Below are 22,772 nucleotides of genomic sequence, written 5' to 3' on the forward strand. Positions count from 1 at the left end.
GCACAATTCTTCAACTGATATCAATTTCTCTGGCAATAACCGCAAGAGATGAAAGGCCTAGGTTTCGTGAAGTGACGACAACATTTCTTGGCTCTGTAACCGCCTAACCAACGAAAGGATTATCTTAGGATCGCCTGATCAAGTAAGTGTGTGAGTGAGTTTGATTTTACGCCGCTTTTAGCAATATTCCAGCAATATCACGGCGGGGGACACCAGAAATGGGTTCACACATTGTACCCATGTTGGGAATGGAACCCGGGTCTTCGGCGTGAAGAGCGAACGCTTTAACCACTAGGCTACCCAACCGCCCTGATCAAGTAAGAACACCAGGCGTACGGCACGGCGACATGTGGATCCTTACCTACGTTTTTTACAACAAATCATTCAAGTGACGTCAGTCTATAGTTCCAAGAGTGTATATATTCTAGGTGAGTGAGTGAGTGAGTGAGTATGGTTTTACGCCGCTATTAGCAATATTCCAGCATTATCACGGCGGGGGACACCAGAAATGGGCTTCACACATTGTACCCATGTCGGAAATCGAACCTGGGTCTTCGGCGTGACGAGCGAACGCTTTAACCACTAGGCTACCCGACCGCCCCTATATTCTAGGTAATAAGGCATCCTGGAAAATCAACCATGGCCGCCGCGGAATGCACGTGCAGCTGTTGCGCAACTGTCCTCATTGAAACAAAGGGCCATAGGTCGTGTACGTACGTGTGGATGTTTTACATAATTTTTGACTTTATTCAAGAAACGAGAAAGTGTGTATTTGTACCCTCGTCTATTATTTTTAAGTATACAGGCTTTCTCGGTCTTTCTGACTGACTTAAAGGCTAAATGGCTGGTGTACTGCCGATGCGACGTCATAATTTTAATTAGCTCTCTCACTCAACGTTAACGTCTCCGCATTACACACAAGGAACTTGTTATATCAAACTCGGCTCGCACCAGTCCCATGGGACCCCGGACATGACTGGTAGGAATTCGTACTGGAACTATTCTCGTGCACGTGACGATCGTATGACACAACACAAACGGACGGTAGTTGTGAGCTTTATATAATTGGGTTTAGTATCTGTTTAGCAGGGAATAACCTGTTCCCTATTGTTAAACGGTTTACAACCCAGTCATAAAATAACTCTACAGTATTGCTGCCTGAGGTAGTGTGTTGATAGCGGAATACGCTGAGAGGACCCGAGTGTATGCCATTACAGTATAAATGTAGTGCGTGAATTGCGTTTAATGCTGCTTTTAACAGTATTTCAGTTATATCACGGTGCGCACGTATCGACATACTGTGGGAGGAAGTGACGCAGTCGTAGATATTCCAACCATATTCCAACTGATGAAATCGGAGAGCACGGATGTAAAGCTAAAAACAATGCAGCATTATCTTAAGCAAACATGAGATTCAAACCAATGATCGTTGATGTGGCACTCCTTAATGGCAGTTAACTATCCTTGGCCCCCTACAACGAGGTAAGGCAGACACACGGGCAAGTGGGTATGTCGTATTGAACTATTGCTACTGTGTGGCAAACAGATAATAATATTTAATGTTTTAACCCAGTGGTCCTTAAATAATGGTCATGATATATTAATGCTTTGTTGTTCAGAATTGCCTCCCAAAACGGTGATCTAGTGAACCATGAATTAGATATTAGGACAAGAGCACCGATTTTAACAATATTCCAGTATTGTCATGGCGGGAGCACCAGATCGTACCCAATGTGGAGAACTGAAGCCAGGGTGTTGGCGTGACGAAGAGTATCATTAACCTGTCATGAACTAGTCTCAGGTACAGGTTCACAGTTCCACGTGGTTTATGATGCTGCGTTTCATACGCAGATACTTAGTTTGTTGTGACCATAGTAACATTTAATTATTTGTCGAGAACAGGTCTTGGTCAGCAAATAGTTTCAGCTCAACGTGATTATTACAGCGTGTACTTTAACATGTCTTACAACAAAACTTGAAGATATAAGATACGCGATTATTACAGCGTGTACTTTAACATGTCTTACCACAAAACTTGAAGATATAAGATATGCGATTATTACAGCGTGTACTTTAACATGTCTTACCACAATACTTGAAGATATAAGATATGCGATTATTACAGCGTGTACTTTAACATGTCTTACCACAAAACTTGAAGATATAAGATACGCGATTATTGTACAAAGTCTGAACAAAAGTATCTTTAAAATCCCCAGCAAGACTACAGTCTTGATTTCTGGGTTTCTCAAAATGAAGAGACTATGGGCTCCTTTCATACATCAAAAGACACTTCTACAAATCTGGAACTATTGTCATTTCAGACATTACAAGTATGTCTAACCTTTTTTGTACAATACATATGATTTTTACATCAATTTGTTTATACATGTATTATAGATATGCCGTGGAATCGGAATAATAGTGCCCAATTTCCGAAGCAAGTCTACATGAAAATATACACTCTTTTTGAAGGATTTCTCGCGACAGTTCAAACGCTATGTATTAAGTAAATATTTCACAGAACGGTTAAGGACACAGCATCGTTAATTAAACTGCCGCCAAAGTAAACAGTAATAAACATTAATCAAGACCAAAACAGATGATAAAAATTATATCCTGTTGAGAAATGATAAACATTTTAACAGTCGTGACAGCCGGTAAGGCATCTTTAACTAGTTGTCGAAACCGGGCGAAGAGCAACAGGTACATAGGGAAACATGAAAGCAATCAGACTGTGTACACAGTGTAGTCAGTCGTTAATGTTAAACACGCCTATCAAACCACACGGGAGTACTCTCATTTGGCCCGGCGGGGATGGGAGTGAGATGGCGGGACTAGTTTGTGTAGTCTTAAATTATATATTTTCGACCTTAAGTGCGTTTTTTTGCTTCCGTGCGTTTACATTGGGAAGATGTGTAGCAACATCAATTACCAAAAACCAAATGAAACCACTTTTCTGTTCGTTGAAACCACTTTTCTGTTCGTTAACGCATTTGAACCTCATGTTAGATACCCTAGACGCTACGCCCTCGAATAATACTCTATGTTGTAATGATTGAACTTACACTGATAACATGCTTTCGAATAACTTACTACAACATATATCTTCATAAAACCCGTTATAACTTCCACGAAGCAGGAAATTCGAAATATACGGATATGACAAATAACTGAAAGTTGTGCAAAATTAAATTAATATTTTCAACTCGTGTTTTATAAAACGTGATAACATTATAAGAGTCGGATTCAGAACACCCGCGAACACGTGTGCATGTAATAATAGTTATCCAATCGGCATATTAGTAAAGAGATTGTAACTAGGAAACTCATATAAGGCATTGTCTTAAGGTAAGGTACAGCTTGACTGATGCAGGATAGCGGGCAAATATTAAGCTGAAACTAAACCATCACTATGCCAGTGCAGATTGTCAGTCTGTCTGTAGGAAAACGTGGGGACAGCTGTTCTGTTTTCGTTTCATTACTGCTATTCGTGTTTTGCAAATACCAAACGTATTGAAACCTTTTGACTTTTGATATGTGGTGTGATGAAGTTATATACGTTTAAATTTAATATATATAAGCTTTAATTTACGCGAAGAATTTTTCATGGACATTTTACGTTAATCCTAGACGATATAAATGTGACTCATCTGACTTATATTAGTTGTTTTACGCTAAACAGTGTACCTTATCAGGACCCTTATTATAATTGTTGTTATTATCATTATTATCACACGCAGAGAAGTAAAGTGGGTGATAAATAATTTGTTCTGCACATCATCTTTTTTGTGTAAATATTGTATATGATGTATATGATGTAAATGATGTATATGTAAATGTTGTATATGGTGTATATGATGTATATGTAAATGTTGTATATGATGTATATGATGTATATGTAAATGTTGTATATGATGTATATGATGTATATGTAAATTTGTACATGTTGTATATAATGTATATGATGTATATGTAAATGTTGTATATGTTGTATATGATGTATATGTAAATGTTGTATATGATGTATATGATGTATATGTAAATGCTGTATATGATGTATATGATGTATCATCTCATCAAATACCATCGTGTGTACTTTCTTTTGCCCTTCAGTATATATACTCTCCAAGAAGCCGAGTATGCAAAATTGAATGTTGACTGAGAGTAATGCACGTACGCGGATGGAAATAGCGCTGTACAAATGTACATACTATAGTTATCGTGATTATTATCATCACACCATATATTTGAGAAATTATTAGTGTGCATTTTATTTGATGTGATAAGCCTCAGTAATTAAGTAGCGTGAATTGCGCATGTTTGATAATGTCAAATATGTTAACAAATGTTTACGTAATACAGTAAAGTACGGTTATAACGAACTCAAAGGGACTTCTAATTTTAGTTCGTTATATCCGTAGTTCTTTATAAGCATATATACAGCATATTTACAGCAAATAGTCGGGACCAAAACAGTAAGTTCGTTATATCCGTAAGTTCGTTATAAGCGTGTTTGTTATAACCGTAGTTTATTGTATATGCTGCACAATTTAGCATGAACGAAACTCCTAAAGTGTAACCAGAAATGAAAGTACCTCTGCTGAAGGTGATTCTGAGTGAGTGAGTAAGTGAGTGAGTTGGTTTTAACGCCGCTTTTAACAGTATTCCAGTCATATCACGGCGTGTCAGCTTAATGTGGGAGGAAAGCCCAAGATGATTGTCTCAGACGTTTACCACTTTTGTGAACCCGCGAGCACGGGCATGTACTTACACAAATAGAAACATAATCGGAGCGAATCGGGATTCGAACCCACGATCACCGGTTTCTGGCACGCACAAGAGACGTAACTCCTAAAAGCGAATTGCGACGCCTTAGACAACTGGGTCACCCATGCCTCCTGAAGATGATAAGCTATATGTACATGTAGGTAAGAAAGAAATCTGTGGAGAATTGCTGCCATACACATACACAGTTGTTTATGTCAAATGCGAACTGAAACGGGACGCTACAGCATTAATAGGCTGAGACACATACACGCGTATATTCAATTCTCACCCTTACTTCTGGCTCCACCCAGTAGTAGGAGACAGGCAATCAGCACCACCAGCAAGGAGCGGTCGATTTGCATCTTCAGCCATCGAACTCACTGGGGCTGTAAAGGTGAATAATCAGTTGTGAATATATACATACATATAGAAAAAACACCGTTCAAGCATTCAAGTCCATATCGTATTTTTGTTATACTATTATTTTTTTCCAAAAGGTTTTTATTTCCAACATGAGCATAGGTCCTTCTAGAATAACTCACGCTGTGCCATCACTTTACTAGAATATTCATCTACAAACTTAGTGTCAAACGAAAGTATACCGAAATATTTGTTTTAGAAATATTTCCACAATTTCCGGTCTTTTAATGTTGGATTGGTTTCTGTATTGTTCGACACAATGTTACAAATTAAACATCGTCACACGATGCAGCGTTTGGGCGATGCTGCACTTGTAAAATGACTTTATTCAGCACAATTTCACTGCACGTTAAAAACACGGGAACATTTGGCACAAGTCAAAGTAGGGAATTGGATTGGGCATGGATCTGTCAAATTTGGAAATGTCTACCATAAAACATTTTGAAAGCTTTACCGAGGCCTTGAATATTGTAACCTTGATCAAACAACTCCTGAGCAAGAGCAGTATAACGCGCTTTGAAATCTTGGTTGAAGGAGCATGCTAGATTGTACCTCAAAAGTTGTGAAATATAAACACCAAAGGCTGGAGCTGCAGGAATATTGCTCGACGTAAAGGGAAAAGGGACTTTTGGAAAGTTTGAATCATCCCTCTTGTCATACAGTCTTGTGGAGAGTGTTATGTCACTCTGAATCTTTATGCATAGATGTAAATACGAAACAGATGAGGCGGTCTCACTGGTCTCCTTTATTTATAGTTTAGGTGGGTAAATCGGTGAAAGGGAATTGGCTGTTTGATGTTATTTTATATACGATATCAGATCATCCATATACATGGAGCTCAAGTCCGAATAACTTGTTTTGATTAGCCAGTCGGAACAGACTTTCCGATTCATATGCATAAAGCAACACATCAGCAAGAGGGGGAAAACAATTGGTGCCCATGGGGATACCCAAATGTCTTTTCCCCAAATATTACAAAGGTGTTATCAATGAGGAAATCCAGCATTTCACATATTGTTTTCTCACTAAAAGTCAGATGGCATTTACTTTCATTTTTCACAAATTGCCCTGAACCTCTGAATATAGATATGTAACTATGTATGGTCACCACGTTTTGTTACAGAGGACCCATAGATCAAGCAATGAAGCTTTTCCTTGAGTTCGCCATGTGGCATAGTAGTGTACAAAGTTGATAACTCACGTTTTGGCAGTAGTGAACTTGGTTCTGTTAAGAGAGTGTACAAATTTCAAGCACATTCTTTATGTTTTTGAGATTCCTCATGGTATTAATTCCACTTGCCTCAAATACTATCTGTGATTGTAACGAAAGTCTTTCTTGGATTGTATCAAGGGTTATGCTTAACCTTTGAGTCAGGGGCGGTCGGGTAGCCTAGTGGTTAAAGCGTTCGCTCTTCACGCCGAAGACCCGGGTTCGATTCCCGACATGGGTACAATGTGTGAAGTCCATTTCTGGTGTCCCCCGCCGTGATATGGCTGGAATATTGCTAATAGCGGCGTAAAACCATACTCACTCACTCACTTTGAGTCAGGGATTTGGTGGTTCATTTGATGGACCCAGCAATATATACGAGTATCTCTTTGTACGGACGTTTATTTGAGCTTGAGAATCCAGTATAAAAGAGGAATGGACATGACTTCATGTTTTAGAGTCAAGCCAAAGGTTGATAGTACTGGTGCGTGGGAATGGAATATTTTTTCCTCCGTTGACATACTGGCCTCATATGTGGCAATAACAGATCTCTCACTGTACATGTGATGTCTTTTACAGCGACTGCACTTGGACGTACCATCAGAGATCAGACAGTACGTCTCCGACTATGACGGCTTAGTATCAGGGACTTTCTACCATTCAGAGAAGTGTCGTTGATAAGGCAACATCAAGTTCAGCGTTTGCAATGTCGGAAATGCCAATGTGTGCTCTTTCCCCATGAGAGTAGGTTGCAGCTGTAAAGAGCCGACATACGAACAAGGACCCACTGACTTTGCAAGTCAATCTCCAAAGCACAGAGATTAGATTTCGCATGCACAGAATGGAATGGAAGGCAATTTCTGATCTGATGACGCCTACTGAACTCAGGTGAATGACCGAACGACGTTGTGTGCACGCTCTGCATGTTTGCACGCTTCTGAATCACTGACTTTCATTTAGTGACAGTTATGGACCCGAGAAGTTAGGTCTTCAGCAACCCCTGCTTGTCGTCAAAGGCGACTATGCTTGTCGTAAGAGGCGACTAACGGTATCGGGTGGTCAGGCTCGCTGACTTGGTTGATGCATGTCATTGTATCCCAATTGCGTGGATCGATGCTCATAATGTTAATCACTTGATTGTCTGATCCAGACTCGATTTTTTTACAGATTGCCGTCATATAGCTGGAATATTGCTGAGTACGGTGTTAAACAACAAACAAATTAACAAACAGTTATGATCATATTTATTCACACTAAAAATTGATTTGTAAAATCACCCATTTGATCCTTGGTGCTGTTTGTGAACTTTGGGAACTCTTACTTTCGAAATACAACGTTTGGATTAACTTGTATTTCTTGTCTTTTTTTACCTATTCGAAAAACCGATCTGTTAAAATTCTTTAACCCTCAGTTTATTTCTTAAATTAGGGTGACACTCGGGCCACTTGTCAATCATACCTTAAATTGAAACAGATGACTCAAACATCTGACTCAACACTTCATCTTAGTACTGCTAACACGTTTTATTTTCAAATTGAATTGTCTTGAAATGATATGTGTGTTTCACACTATGCACCAACACCTAAACCTTCACTAAGAATATTTTGTTTGTTTAACGACACAATCATCAATATTCCAACTATAAAGCGACGTCCTACAAATAATGGAATCTGGACCAGGCAACCTAGTGAGTGATATCATGAGCAACGAGCCACTCTGTCGTATTCTTTATTCATCACAGGCTATGAAGCAATTCACCGAGCCTGACCATCTGGTTACTTAAGTCACTTCTTTCGACAGACATTTCAGGACAGATCGCGTGTACCTACAGGGTTCAGTGAAACTGGGAACCAAATCCTGGAGCTACCTCCTAGACACGTGTTGTTCGCGAAGAACAGCAGATCCTGGTCAGCCGAGAACATTCAAGTCACTGTAAGTTTACCTCTTCAAGAAAGCAAAACACATATCAATTCAATTAACATATCATGGCTATTCCCATTAAGGTACAAGATTCACACTGATGTGTAATCATATGCACAGCGTTCGTGTATGGGTGACTTAAAATTAAAAGCTATTAGTAACACCATTTTAGTCTTATAACGGCTTGGCCCCAACTGACGCAGGTCACAGACTTTTACCATTTTGGTAAAACCCAAGAGCAGGGCACATTGGATCATAACCTTGGGCCATCAGTCCAGTGTGTATTTCTTATTGGACCTCTGCATATGCTTTAGATCGACCAGTACCAGTGGAACACTCGTATCATACGTAATCACATTTCAGCAATCACTTGACATAGGCTTACTTTTGAAATTCAGATCACGTGTATGTTAAAAAGCCTAGATATTACTTTGGGTTTTACACGCTGGCAGTTTGATAGGTGGTATATGTGACATCGCTGCTGCATCGTTGATTAAAAGGCTTGACATTGATGTTTAAATCTAATCAAATACGGATGTATCTTTTTTCAGTTTGATAAAGTGAACTTTTATGTCCGTAAAATGCTCGTATATTTCATATAACAGCAGAGGATTATCCAACACGTGTCTCTTTGAGGGACAGGATCTTATGCCTTATGGTTTAATATCTTTATAATCCAATAAAGGGAATCTTAGGGTCGCGCTGCTGAAGCTCGTCAGGTGGATTATTACGATCGATAGGATGCAGTCTGGGCTAGTATCTCACACTCTCAGTTAATGTTGATTCCTACAAGATAGTGTAGGGTCTTGTGTAAAGTTTCAGAAATGAAACAAAACGAAATGATGAATTCTCTGTAATCATGGATGGTCTGGGTGGAAATATGCACTTGTACATTGTACTGACCATTTATAAGACCTGGCTGCAATCTTACATCTATATGTATACACATATAACAAAATATATTTCAATATTTCATAACATGACAAAAAGGACCTCCCTGGATTAAAATGGACTCAGATGTCCTCCTCTATCAAACGCCGTTATCTTGGCCTTGAGCCACGACTTCTGCTACAAAAAAGGCAGCATATACTCATTCGTTTTGCGAACACCAGGTGTCAACACTAACGTTATATTAGTGATTGTGATTTCTGCAATTTATCGCTTCGCTTGGGCTTAACTCTATGACTAAGATACAAAATGAATATCGATTTTATGAAACTACGCGCCACTGTATGTACATACGTAATACATATGTGCCACTTATATATTCTGCTAAACGCGAAATGAAGGTTCAAGGTGGCTAGAGCATAAAAAAGTTTAAATTAATATGTTCTATACAGTATACGACATGATATACTTTAAGTTTCTTCAAATAGCACACTAAAACACGTACATGTGTACATGTACATCGCTTACTGACTGTGAAGAATCACACACTGACAGTCGTGGTAAGTGTGTGTGGTAGTCCAATGAATGACCACCTCTCACCAGGCTATGACAATGTAGATAAACACAGTAAATCAACATCATCGATGGATACGTGTTGTAGGCTGTTATTTACTTTTCTTAAGTGATTAACTCTAGATGGCCAACTTCTTATCTTCCTCAATTGCTAAAAGCAATCTCCCTGGCTGTACCTAGACAGGTTTATAAGCAGGGAGGTTCCGTGTTCCGAGGCTCCTGTCAGAGCTTAGTGATCATCAGCTCTATTAAAACCCTTTGCTGCCTACAACCTGTCTCTAAGTCTCCAGTCTCTAAGCGACCTTTCAGTAGTGAGAATTTAAATGCAAATTGTGACTTTGGAGTGAGAGGCACATAGTGTTCCATTGGCAATGTTGAATGTGAAGACGACTCCCTAATCGCTTTCAAAGAGGACAGAAGAAGCGAACTACGAAATGTCAAACAGTGTTTCAGAAACAAAATGGTCCTGATTTGGAACCATACATGGAGACGAACCATGTCATCAGGGTATCTTTGAGGGTCATATGCAAATTGATGTTTGGAATAAATATAGCTGATGTATTATATTGATTCTGTAGAGAATTAACTGACAGCACCGTTTCAATATTCAAATCGTTAATTACTACAAACTGTTCACGAAAGCTCGATCTTGTTTGGGATATATTGGAGCGGAAATCAAATATTATCGTTACATTTCTTGCCTTGGGTGCTATTATAAACGCCGTTTTGCAGACAGCGGTTATCAATAATATTATGTTTTTCACAAAGGCAGCACGATAGCCAATCGCATGGCTATGGAATCTGATGATAGGGTGCTTTCATCTAGATATATTTTTATGGCGTCTTCTTAAATACAATCATCTGACCAAAATGCCCCTAATCAGCGGCGATGAGAAGTTGTTTCAGCGCGGTCACATTACTTCAATGTTCATGACCAGCGAAGTGTACAGTGTATTATCACGTTTACAATTACAGTGCACGAAGAACTTGCAGCGTAGGCACCAACGTGTGCTGCGGCATCAGACCTTCCTTTCATAAACATTACCGGATTAACGACTTCCTCCAATCTCCGATTAAATATCACTTATCTAAGCAAAATGACAGATAGGAAAGAAAAATCTTAGTCGAGACTGTCTGTAAAAATATTTAGGTTCCATGGACTGTGAGGTGTCGGGATGGAATAGTTCCAGAAGTTGTGGTTAGAATCCTTTTTACGTGCCACAGGCACCAGCCGTGTGGAGTGTAAATATTGCCGTCTTCCATCGGTAGTCGAACCGTCTGACCCTGTGTTGGTTTGATGCACGGACATAGTTGAATTCTGATTTTGTGGATTAGCAATAATCCCACATCAAAGGCTTCCCATGATTGGAACATACGGATAATGTTCTTTTATGTATGTTAAGTCGGTCAATTCTCGGCGTGCCCTAGGGGACATGGGTTGCTATTTGGGTCAGCGCTGTGATTTTTCCGACAGTTTCAAACGTCATCAAAAAATAAGTCATGCCGATAAGGCGATCAGTCAGTTTGATTTCCTCGCAAACCATCATGACCGGATCCATTTTTACAATTCCAAATCTATATGTCCATGGACAAAAACCTCGGGGCTTGTGTTGGCAAAACATACTTTTGTCTGTGAACATCTTCAAAAGATCCTTATTTGAGTGATAGCAATGAGATGATGTCCGTTTCTGAAAGGGAAATCATCGGCTCAGAAACAGCAGAGATACTACGAATGTTATAAAGATCGAGCCCTCTCTCATAAACATTGGCGTTATATTACCCACTGCAATAACGTGCGGGGACCAGCACACAATCTTTACGAAACCCAACACTAAACACCATACATACAAACGGCTATTTTACGTTGCTGCGTTACTTGTTTTATTGTTATTCTGATGACGTGTTTTTCAGATAGGATATTAACACGAATATTACCCATATGCATAGCTTCCTGTCAATGTTGTCGTCAATCAGTCTACTGTATGATCAATGCTCTCCGTTGAGAACAATAACTAACTATGACCATGGACCATCCTTTGGACTCTGTTGGCATTATCGCCATGATATTGCATCAATACCAGCAGAAGACAACATGAGATGTTGCCACAATAGCGTCATACATCAAGGCATGACATTAAATACCCTGCGAGCTTGTATAAGGTATGTTTGCTGTTTTTTATGAAGCAATTCTATTTCTGTGATTAAACACGATCAATGGATACACATCTCGGGGCGCTTCTCGAAGCATTCGGTACAACATACACAGGATGAAGTGGCAGCAAAACGCTTCATCTCGAAACAATATCCCAGTGTATGTTATCAATCATCCCGAGCTAGCTTTTGTCAATACTCTCGACTCGAACTCGTGAGCGAAGGAAGTGCGTTCAATGCGTGAATATTGCATTGGTTAACGCGGTGGGGGATCGGATTCCTTGGAGTTGCCTCCCTTATATCGCGAATATGTTGAGCAAGCTGTTCTTTGTTTTTGTGGATAGCCGATTGAGTCATCTCTGAATTAACGATCAAAAGGCACTGGTGTGGCCGGTCGTCTACAGAACATTCGTTCACTAGAACTCCCTTGTGTCGATCGATTATAATCCCTTTTGTAAAATCGGATCTTCTTCAGGTTTCGGAAGACAATTTATACAAACAAAGAACTGATACAGTACCCCGTTTTGCAGGATGCGTTAAAATTGAAAAATAATGTCAGCATTAGTCTTGGCTGAATACGATAGTACATTCTTGAGACACACAACCTATTCAAACATATTTCTCAATATGTCCTCGCCACTACAAGTCCACATAAACATGTTTCATTGGTAATCCAACAAACACACACAGACAGACAGACAGAGTAGTGTAAATAATTTAAGTTTAATAAACTATGCCAGTTCAACTTTGTGCTCCCATACCACACCCAACGTGTTCGTGCTCGTCAATGCCCCAGCATTATATACAGACAGTCGGATTAAATCATGTTGTCTATGTCCCGGGACTATACACAGACAGTGGCAATACACCACTTTGTCTATACCTGGATTATACACAATGGGATTAAACCGTGTTGTCTATGTCCGGGAATTACACCCTGACAGAGGGATTACATCATTTTGTCTATGTCCCGGGATTATACACAGAGAGTGCGATTACACCACGCTGTCTACATACCGGAATTATACACAGTTGGATTACATCATTTTGTCTATTTCCCGGAATTATACACAGGCACAATCCCACAGAAAGAAGGGATTACATAATTTTGTTTAAGTACGGAGATTATACACAGACAGTGGCATTACATCATGTTGCCCATGTCCAGGGAGTATACACAGACAGTGGGATTACATCATTTTGTCTATGACCCGGAATTATACACAGACAGTGGCATTACACCACGTTGTCTATATACCGGGATTATACACAGACAGTGGAGTTACGTCATGTTGTCTACGTCTCTGGGTATATGCAGGCAGAAGGAATGTATCACGTTGTCTATGCTCCAAAGTATATGCAGACAGTGGGATTACATCATGCTGTCTATGTCCCGGGATTGTACACAGTGGGATTACATCATGTTGTCTATGTCTCGGAATCATACTCAGACAGAAGGATTACATCATGTTGTCTATGTCCCGGGATTGTACACAGTGGGATTACACCATAGAGTCTATGTCCCGGGATTGTACACAGACAGTGGGATTACATCATGTTGTCTATGTCTCGGAATCATACTCAGACAGTAGGATTACATCATGTTGTCTATGTCCCGGGATTGTACACAGACAGTGGGATTACATCATGTTGTCTATGTCTCGGAATCATACTCAGACAGTAGGATTACATCATGTTGTCTATGTCCCAGGATTGTACACAGTGGGATTACACCATAGAGTCTATGTCTCGGAATTATACTCAGACAGTGGTATTACATCATTTTGTCTATGTCCCGGGATTATACACAGACAGTGGGATTACATCATGTTGTTTATTTCCCGGGATTGTACACAGTGGGACTACATCATGTTGTCTATGTCTCGGAATTAAACTCAGACAGTAGGATTACATCATGTTGTCTATGTCCCGGGATTGTACACAGTGGGATTACACCATAGTGTCTATGTCAGGGAGGTCGCGAATTACTAGTATATACAGACATTAAGATTACATCATGTTGTCTACTTCTCGAAGTATATGCAGACAAAAAGATTATATCACTTTGTCTACCTCTTGGGGTACATGCAGAAAGTAGGATTACATCACTTTGTCTATGCCCCATAGTATATGCAGACAGTGGGATTACATCACGTTGTCTACGTCTCGGGACAAAAGCAGGCAGAAGGATTATATCACGTTGTCTATGTCCCAAAGAATATTCAGACAGTGGGGTTACGTCACGTTGTCTGCCTCTCAGGGTATACGCAGACAGAAGGAACATATCACGTTGTCTATATCCCAAAGTATATGCAGACAGTGGGATGATATCATGTTGTCTATGTCCAGGGATTATACACAGAGACTGGGATTACATCATGTTGTCTATGTCCCGGGATTATATACATACAGTGGCATTACACCACGTTGTCTATATACCGGGATTATACACAGTGGGATTACATCATTTTGACTATGTCCCGGAATTATACACAGTGCTATTACATCACGTTGTCTATGTCCTGGGATTATACACAGTGGGATTACATCATGTTGTCTATATACAGGAATTATACACAGACAGTGGGATTACCCCATGTTGTCTATGCCCCGGGGTATATACACACAGTTTGGTTATATCACGTCGTCTATGTCCGGGGATTATAAACAGAGTCGGATTACATCACGTTGTCTGCGTCACAGGGTGTATGCAGAGAGAGGGGATTATATCACGTGGTCTATGCCCCAAAGTGTATGCAGACAGTGGGAATACGTCACGTTGTCTTCGTCTTGGGGTATATGCAGACATAAGGATTATATCGCGTAGTCTATGCCCCAAAGTATATGCCGACAGTACGATTACACCACGTTGTCTACGTCTCTCGGGGTATATAAAGACAGTGGGATTACATTTATTGTCTTTGTCCCGGTATCATACTCTGACAGGGATGCAAAAGGCCGTTACACTCATTACCTCAACCACAAACATCGTGTGCATAAATTAAACTCTCAGATTTTAGGCTATTAATTACAAATGTATCTCAAATTGGCATCTAAAATGCTACAACATACTACATATTTTCTTTCAGAGTGAAATGTTTCTTTCTGACATCTAGATTTGTAATGTTTTGAGGACACTTCATTGTACCCATTCGGGTTGGAACTCACGCTTTATAATCCAACTGTTCGCTGACGTCCGCATAATTGATTCGATATGACGTCCCAGAACTACATAGTTGATAAAAATACAATGTGACAATTGACTCATGACGTCACAAATTGAATAAATTACATCCCTTTGATAGGAGACTGCCTTCAGTGAAGTTTCCATGTAGGGTTGATATGTCATTTCTTCATTTTTCTTCTACAATGTCGATCACCAATGTGTAGAATACCCTATTCGGAACTCAAATCAGTTCCTCGTGAATGAATGTCAAAGACTCGGACTTCTACCCTTCATTCACTAAGACACCCTTATCAAATACAAGGCAATCGAATAACCATTTCGTGTTGGATTCATTTTTAGGTATCCATCAAACATGAGTATATCTTATTTATATATGGTACCTGTTTTATGGTTTCAAGTCGGTGTTAAAACATACGTTTTTGCAATTGGATAAACCAGTAATAATAATTTTATGATCATAAGGTCCCCACGAATTTGTTAAATAGGTTTGAGATATGGATGAATTTCAGAAGAATAAATAATAATTGAACAAGAAAGTTGTTTTATAGAAGAAAAAGACGGTACTTCATGTATCTGAAATTGTATGTTACGTAAACAACTTCACATGCCCCATCAACGAACCACCTGGCGTTCTGCCTTTAATTATAGCATAGCGGAACCAATCGATTTCTTTATCGCTCATAATTCACTCTTCCCTATTGTGACCCTGAACCAAGATACTGACAGAATCCGAAGTAAATAGCCCACGCAATCGAGAGCTACTAAACAATCACATGTGTTATAGTGACATTAATTCCTCGAATCACCTGTCCAACACATCAAAAGGGTCATTTAGCTAAGAGCAACTCAGACTTGTTGATCTTGCGCCAGTGTAGCGTGTGGAACGACTGGTGTCTAATCACTGGGAGGCAGACCATCGCCACCTCACCAAGGATAGCACAGGAAGGATTTAGTTCTCTGAAGAGATTTGTTTAAATTCGGCGCACTTCTCAGTATAGCTGAAACTAACTCCAATGATCATTAAGGAATACTTGTAAACTGCGTCTCTGTCCAGCGTTCTTAAGATATGGCACGAGCAGATATTTCTTGGCATGATGCAAGTGAGCCCCTGCCATTAGCATCATATATGTGTTATATGGATCAATCCCTTCGTTGCAATTATGATATGAATATTTATAACTCTGCAATAATTACGTACCAAAAATACGTCAAGGATCCCATGGAAGTGGTAAAATTACTGTTTTACATAAAAAACACAACCGATATTTCATTTCTGAAGTAAATCCTGAATGAATACCTTGATCTAAGAGTTCTTGAAAATGAAAGTGAGCAGCAGCAGTTACAGGCTTCACAAATGTGTCTGAAAAAAGCTGAAAAGAAGTCATTCACTGGATTGTCTGGTCCAGACTCGATTATACACAGACGGCCGTCATATAGCTAGAATATTGCCGAGTGCGACGTTAAACAACAAACAAACAAACAAACAGAAAGCTTAGGATAAAATGCATAGATGATCGCCGACTCGCCACATGAAACACAACAAATACTAAAGGCATCTCTTATCAGAGAGTTGAGAACAGTCTGATGAATGAACTGGGCATGACAAAGGTTTCAGCACGCGGGGCTCTAAGGCGTCTGACTCCTAAACAGAAAGGCTCCAGCCACATCATCTCTCGTGGGAATCTACATCGTTTTGACAGAGACCGAGCTCATTTGGTTGAGCGATTTGTAACCATGGATGGGTCTTGGATTCACCTCAAGCAGCCTGAAACTTAACAATTTGCAAAGCAGTGGAAATATTTAACGTCTCCTCCAAAGAAGAAAGCAAAGTCCAGGAAATGGTAGGGTGATGGCTTTCCGGGATAAAAACTAAAGATTTCTACTGCCTGAAAGGTCAAACCATTCATGACCAATATTATGCTAATCTCTCGGCAACTGCGTGAGATTGTCAAAGCTAAAAGTCGTGGAAAACGACTTAAGGTGTCCATCTTTTCCCAAACACGATAAAAGAACTGTATGAAAAGCATTATGCAATTGATGATGACGTCATAGAACTATTTACACAACTAGAAGAAAGCATTTAACACCAGTGGGATCCAGGCACACCAGCAACGTTGGCAGAAGTGTGTGGACCTTGAAGTGGACTAATGTTGAAAATGATCTGCAACCGCCTTTGGCTCAGGACATATCTTCCACCCCTAGTAACACATAGATGCTCGCGGATTGACCAAAGGGGTAAACGTCCACGACCGCCTTTCCTTGGGGTGTTATCCTACATTCAGCTGATGAGGTGAACTTATGTAATAATGTTCTTACTTAACCAACTCAAAGTATGAGTGAGTGAGTGAGTGAGTTTGGTTTAATCCCGCTTTTTACTTCTGCACAACACTAAAGAATGAAATTATTACCCGGCCTGAATGAGAAGGCTCCCGTTTGTCAAACGTTATACGGAATGAAGTAACTCTTTCAACTGATATGCCAGTTTACTTCCAATATTTACTTCTGAAATACCACAGGTGGTGTAAATTATGCCATTGTTAATGTCAATACATTTATAAGGCATGTGCATGTCAATGATGACCTTCCGAGCCACACACCAAGACATGATTGCACATCATACTTACAGGAATGATTTAATAACATAACCATTACGCATCTATATGAAGGGCCTCATGTTCTATTGAAGTAACTCAGAACGTACTGTCATATACATGTAGGTCTGGCATGGCGGAATATCCATTTTATCAATTACAGTTCCACAACGCTCTAATCTAGTGGCCGCGAATCTTTTATATTTCTTTGTATTTACTATGTTAGAAGAGCCGTCACTTTGAGTTGACTTTAAGTTAGTGTGATCACAATCCAGGTTATGAATGACCTTTCAAAAAGCTGTGCAGACATGCGTGTAGTACAGGGTGCGTAATATACTGTATGATGTGAATATTAGTTCCAAAATTAAATTGTGTGTTATGAAATACAACATGGTTGCATATTCATAATAGCCCGACATTTTAATTATACGAAATTGGAATATTTTCCAATGTTGATCATACTACTGTTTAATGAAAACGACGCAATATGACAAGAGTTCCTAAAAAAAAAGAAACCGAATCTCGACAAGAACGATTTAAACAAGGTATATTTACTTGTCGTGATACTACCAAAACACTTGGAAATACGCATTTAATTCAATAATGGATTGACGCATGTAGATAAAAATCGAGAAGAGAGCTTAAATCATTTATTTATATTTTCATGTTTAAAAAATTGTCTTTTGTCAGAAAGACGTATGATGGCTAAAAAGTAATCTACACATAAAACATAAAACTCCCCAAAGGATCTCGGTCAGAACAAGCCTTGGTCGCGTCTCTATGTACTAAGACTGGGTCAAATAAGAAACGAATTGAGACCAAGTGTCTATCCAATGCTCGCTTATTTTAGGTAGTAACGTATACAGAATCATATCATTCGCATTGTAAATACAACGACAAGCATCAGAACAAAGGTACAAGACAATATACATAGTATCACCAGACAGCGTTGCAATATGGTGTTACATGGTGCAACATTGTCTACAAGAAAGTTAGGGTCCTTGAAATATTTTGATATGTGAAATGTCTTCATTTCCAAAGGAATATCCCCCAAACTATTCATGGCCCCTACCTTTTTTTGTTCAGTTTATGTTGTGTATCAAGTTCTTGAAGAAGAAAGAAAAATGTTTATCAGATGAAGTTGGCCAACGTGATAGATAAAGTATAACTGTAATATCATACAAGTGTTCATTTTACATTGACAAATGTGATGAATAAAATCGTACTCCGCGCTTCGTAGCTGGGGATGATCGCATTCCAATTCAAATTATTCTCAATAAGCAATTATTTTCAATTTGAAGAACAACATTTGACATGTCATCAATTCAAATTAACAGCAAAGAAACACGGGACTGGAAGATTATATGAAATACACATTTGACGTCTTTTATCATGCTCCCTATGCTAGGTTCGTACGAGGCGGGTATAGAGATCGGGTGATAACACACATGTTATCGTACCCGACGGCGGGAGACATTGCTCATAATATTAATCACAGGTTTGAATAGTTATAGGCTGCCGACAATTAGCAAAAATATTGCCGAGTTCAACGTTAAAAACTAACAAACAAACAAAGATCATTTATTATAATCATGTCATCACATATTGTTCAGTTATTCAATCGTAGACATGATGATTGAATTTACTGACAATGTTAACTTTAACTACTAAGTGACATTAAATGCTATACGCAAAGAGGTATGTGAAGACAGTTGGAAAATATAGAAATACTTCATACATGGCCTTACCAAACGGCATACATAATCCTTAAATGACTGTTACCTTTTTGACTCCCATATTACCTCAGCGTGACTCAAATAGTACAGAAGGTATTTACCAGTAAAAGTATTGACTAAAACGTTGAATGTCTGGTAATATCATTATATCTCTGATTGGGAATCTCAATTCATTTGCTATATTTTAGTTCCATAGGTGTCTTGGCATATAGTTGCTTTAAAACAGCGTGAGGATTCTTGAACTATGTTTAGTTTCATAAATGGTTTGGCATGTGATTGTTTTTACAGTTGTCTATAAAAGGTGAGGGGATTGATAACCGGTAAGGTGAGATACTGTAGTATTGCAAGCATTGTATTTTGACAATGTAAAGAACGTGGACATTACTCAACTGTAATCACAGTTTACTACAACACTCCAAACTGCAGCTTACGCTTCTAACAACACACGAAACCTTTATCCAAAGGCTCCAGTTTCATACATACAAACTACACAGAAAGACATATAAATCTCTTCCCTACATAAACCCTAGAGGACACATACTAACGGACCTATCGCAGTGGGTTAGAATAAGCCATCGGGCATCCTCTAAACCCAGGTCTTGAGCACACGTGACAACGGATAAGAATACTGATCATGCATTGAGTAGGAAGTACAGCACTTCAAATATCTTCAAAACAGCCACGTGTCAATCTAAGCAATGTCCGCAAAACACTTCAATACCTTTGAATCAGATCGCCTTTTCAAACAGTGAACTCATCTGTCGAAATTGATCATTTTGAGAACGTGTTTTCTATGAATCGACATAACGATAAATCAGTCTCTCTTAAAGGGGTATGGTTGTTCGCTCTTCGGTGGAAATGATGCATGCTTGATGATAACGGAGTTGGTAATTCAATGTACATAAAAACGAGTGCGTACTTTGGATGCACAGACTGACACTGAGAGTCTTAGACCTTTGGGATTTAGGTCTTAATTCACATTTAAACGTTAGGCTCTCATTAATCACACTACGGCGGGCCAGAGTGTAAGTTAAATCCGTCACTGACATTTAGAGCAGTGATGCTTGATCCTGTTTTGTGGTCTAACATTGAATCTTCACCTGGAGATAGTGCTCCCACTGTGATACTGAAGGTGGAACACTTTCATGCAACATGCTGAAAATCTCCAAGTCTATCTGGGACTGACAGATTGTAATAGTTTCATAAACAGATTTCCAATCTGAAATATCTGTGTAAACTGCATCCAACTTGGGTAATGTCTGCAGATTTGATTAAAAACAGGTCTAATTTCCCAAAGGCATGACTGATTCGGATATTGAAGCCACTATATTACAATGTCATTTATCTTTTTCTGTCTTAAAGTCACAGTAAACAAGTGAAAGGCTCTGGAATTAAAGCTAAGTTAATCTCTCACCCACTCATTCTTTCAGATTGCCAGATCTATCCCTAATTTCTTGCTTCTAAAAATATCACACGGGACGACGTTCATTGTCATCAATTAGATGTTGCCACTTATTGCAACTCCTACTTCTAGAACACACATGACCAGCAGACCCAAACAACAAATGATGAGGTTCATACAGAAATATGAATAAGAATTCGCCTCTCAAAAAGAGACAGCAAACGTTAATCATTTATCCTTGCAGTTTATTTGATACTGGTGCAATATGTCTTTATTACAACACATTATCCTTTCATTGGCGTATATTTTCTGATGCCATAACAGCGCCACAGCTTCGTTTTATTAACTTCTATTTTGAAATATGATATTACTACATGCTCTTTTTATTGACTAATGTTTCATTGATGCTCATATCAGATCAGTTACAAAAGCATCCTCGTGTCAGGGAAAATTACAACCTTCCGTGTTCAGACATTTTGGCATGTATTTCTATTTTAGCCTTCAGTTAAGTTCGCCCTTCGAGTGATTACATGTACATAATTATTCCATGAATGTGTGATGAAAGTGTATTAAACCGATGATAACACTGTGCTGGAAGTGTCGTTTACGATTGCGTGATGAAGTAATGCCCATGTACATTAAACCAGAGGCGATGACAGACATTTTGGGGGATTTTTTAATACAATGAAACCTCGTTAGTACCGACTCCGTTTATCCGGAACCTCGCCGTTCGGACCATTACTGCTGGGATAACTTACACGATACACAATGACATTACGACATAGTCATTATTCGTTAATCCCTGAGAATGTGTTAATACAGACGATTTCAGTGCGAACGTGACCGTCTGGAGTGATGGGGTTTCAAAGCATCAAGAGATTTTGTCATACTGTGCGTTGTTATGAAGCAAATTTTAAATTACGATCTTCTTGAATATGTTTAAGGTAAATGAATATGTTGAATAAACTTTGGTTTTCTGATTGGTTGACAATACGTTTGACGGATCTGTTGCATTATTGCGATGAAAGATGTCACGAATATCGTGTTGTTGTCTTCAGTTTGTTTGTTTCTGCTCATGATTAGATAAGTAGTCTAATCATTGACTAAATATGGAATAAAGACCGACAAAACCATTTCCACAATTATGAAATCTCAGCTAAATGTTTGTTTTACATTTCAAGAAACACGTGTCTATGATTCACATTCGGTCAGAGGTGAGCATATACTGCGAGACATGTGTCACCCGTCACAAACACATGCGAAGGCAAGTCAAATGCCCATATGAATGAACACGGGAACATATGGTACAGGTTAAAAAGGTCATCAAAGAATGGAGCTGCTGGAATATTGCTCGACATAAAAGGAAAGTTGACTCCTGGAAGATTGAAGTCATCCTTCTTTCCATGCAGTCTTGTGGATACTTCATTGTCACTCTGAGTCGCAATGCATAGATCTAAATATGTAGCAGATGAGGCGGTTTGACTGGTCTCCTGTGTACTAGTATTCTCGTGGGTAAATCAGTGGAAGGGAATTGACTATTCGACAATAATTGAATTCTATCATATCATCAATATACCTGAAGCTTAAGTTAAACTTCCAGACTAAATTCACCGTTTTAATGTTGCCAATCCCAGCAGACATTCCGATTTATATACACAAAGAAACAGATCAGCACGGAGGATAGAACAATTGGTGCCGACGGGGATCCTATTTCTTGCCTAAATGTAAATGTATTATCCGAGATGTTATCAATGAAATAATCCAGAATTTCATGTATTGACCTCTGAATGAACTTCAGATGACATTTGCTTTAATTTAGACAAATGCTTCCGACCCTTTAAATATAACTATGCAACGAACATGTATACCTATGGTCACCATGTTTGGTAACAAATGTCCTAGGGATCAAATTTTACGTTATGTG

The 22,772-nt window shown here is 39.1% G+C and overlaps 1 protein-coding gene across 2 annotated transcripts in view; it reads right to left on the bottom strand.

Annotated features, from left to right (window-relative positions):
* Window positions 1–22,772, bottom strand: part of LOC139479518 (neuronal acetylcholine receptor subunit alpha-10-like) — a 194,593-nt gene that overhangs the window by 98,800 nt on the left and 73,021 nt on the right. The window contains exon 2 of one of the 2 annotated variants that reach the window (XM_071262372.1): window positions 5,066–5,156. In XM_071262372.1, coding sequence (XP_071118473.1) covers window positions 5,066–5,132 — 67 coding nt within the window. In that variant the 5' untranslated portion in view covers window positions 5,133–5,156. Of the gene's footprint in view, window positions 1–5,059; window positions 5,157–22,772 lie in introns of both variants that reach the window. The other variant, XM_071262365.1, reaches the window with a different exon arrangement.

Source organism: Haliotis cracherodii, unplaced genomic scaffold (assembly GCF_022045235.1).
Source record: "Haliotis cracherodii isolate W230 unplaced genomic scaffold, xgHalCrac1.p SCAF_1, whole genome shotgun sequence".
Classification (NCBI taxonomy): domain Eukaryota; kingdom Metazoa; phylum Mollusca; class Gastropoda; order Lepetellida; family Haliotidae; genus Haliotis; species Haliotis cracherodii.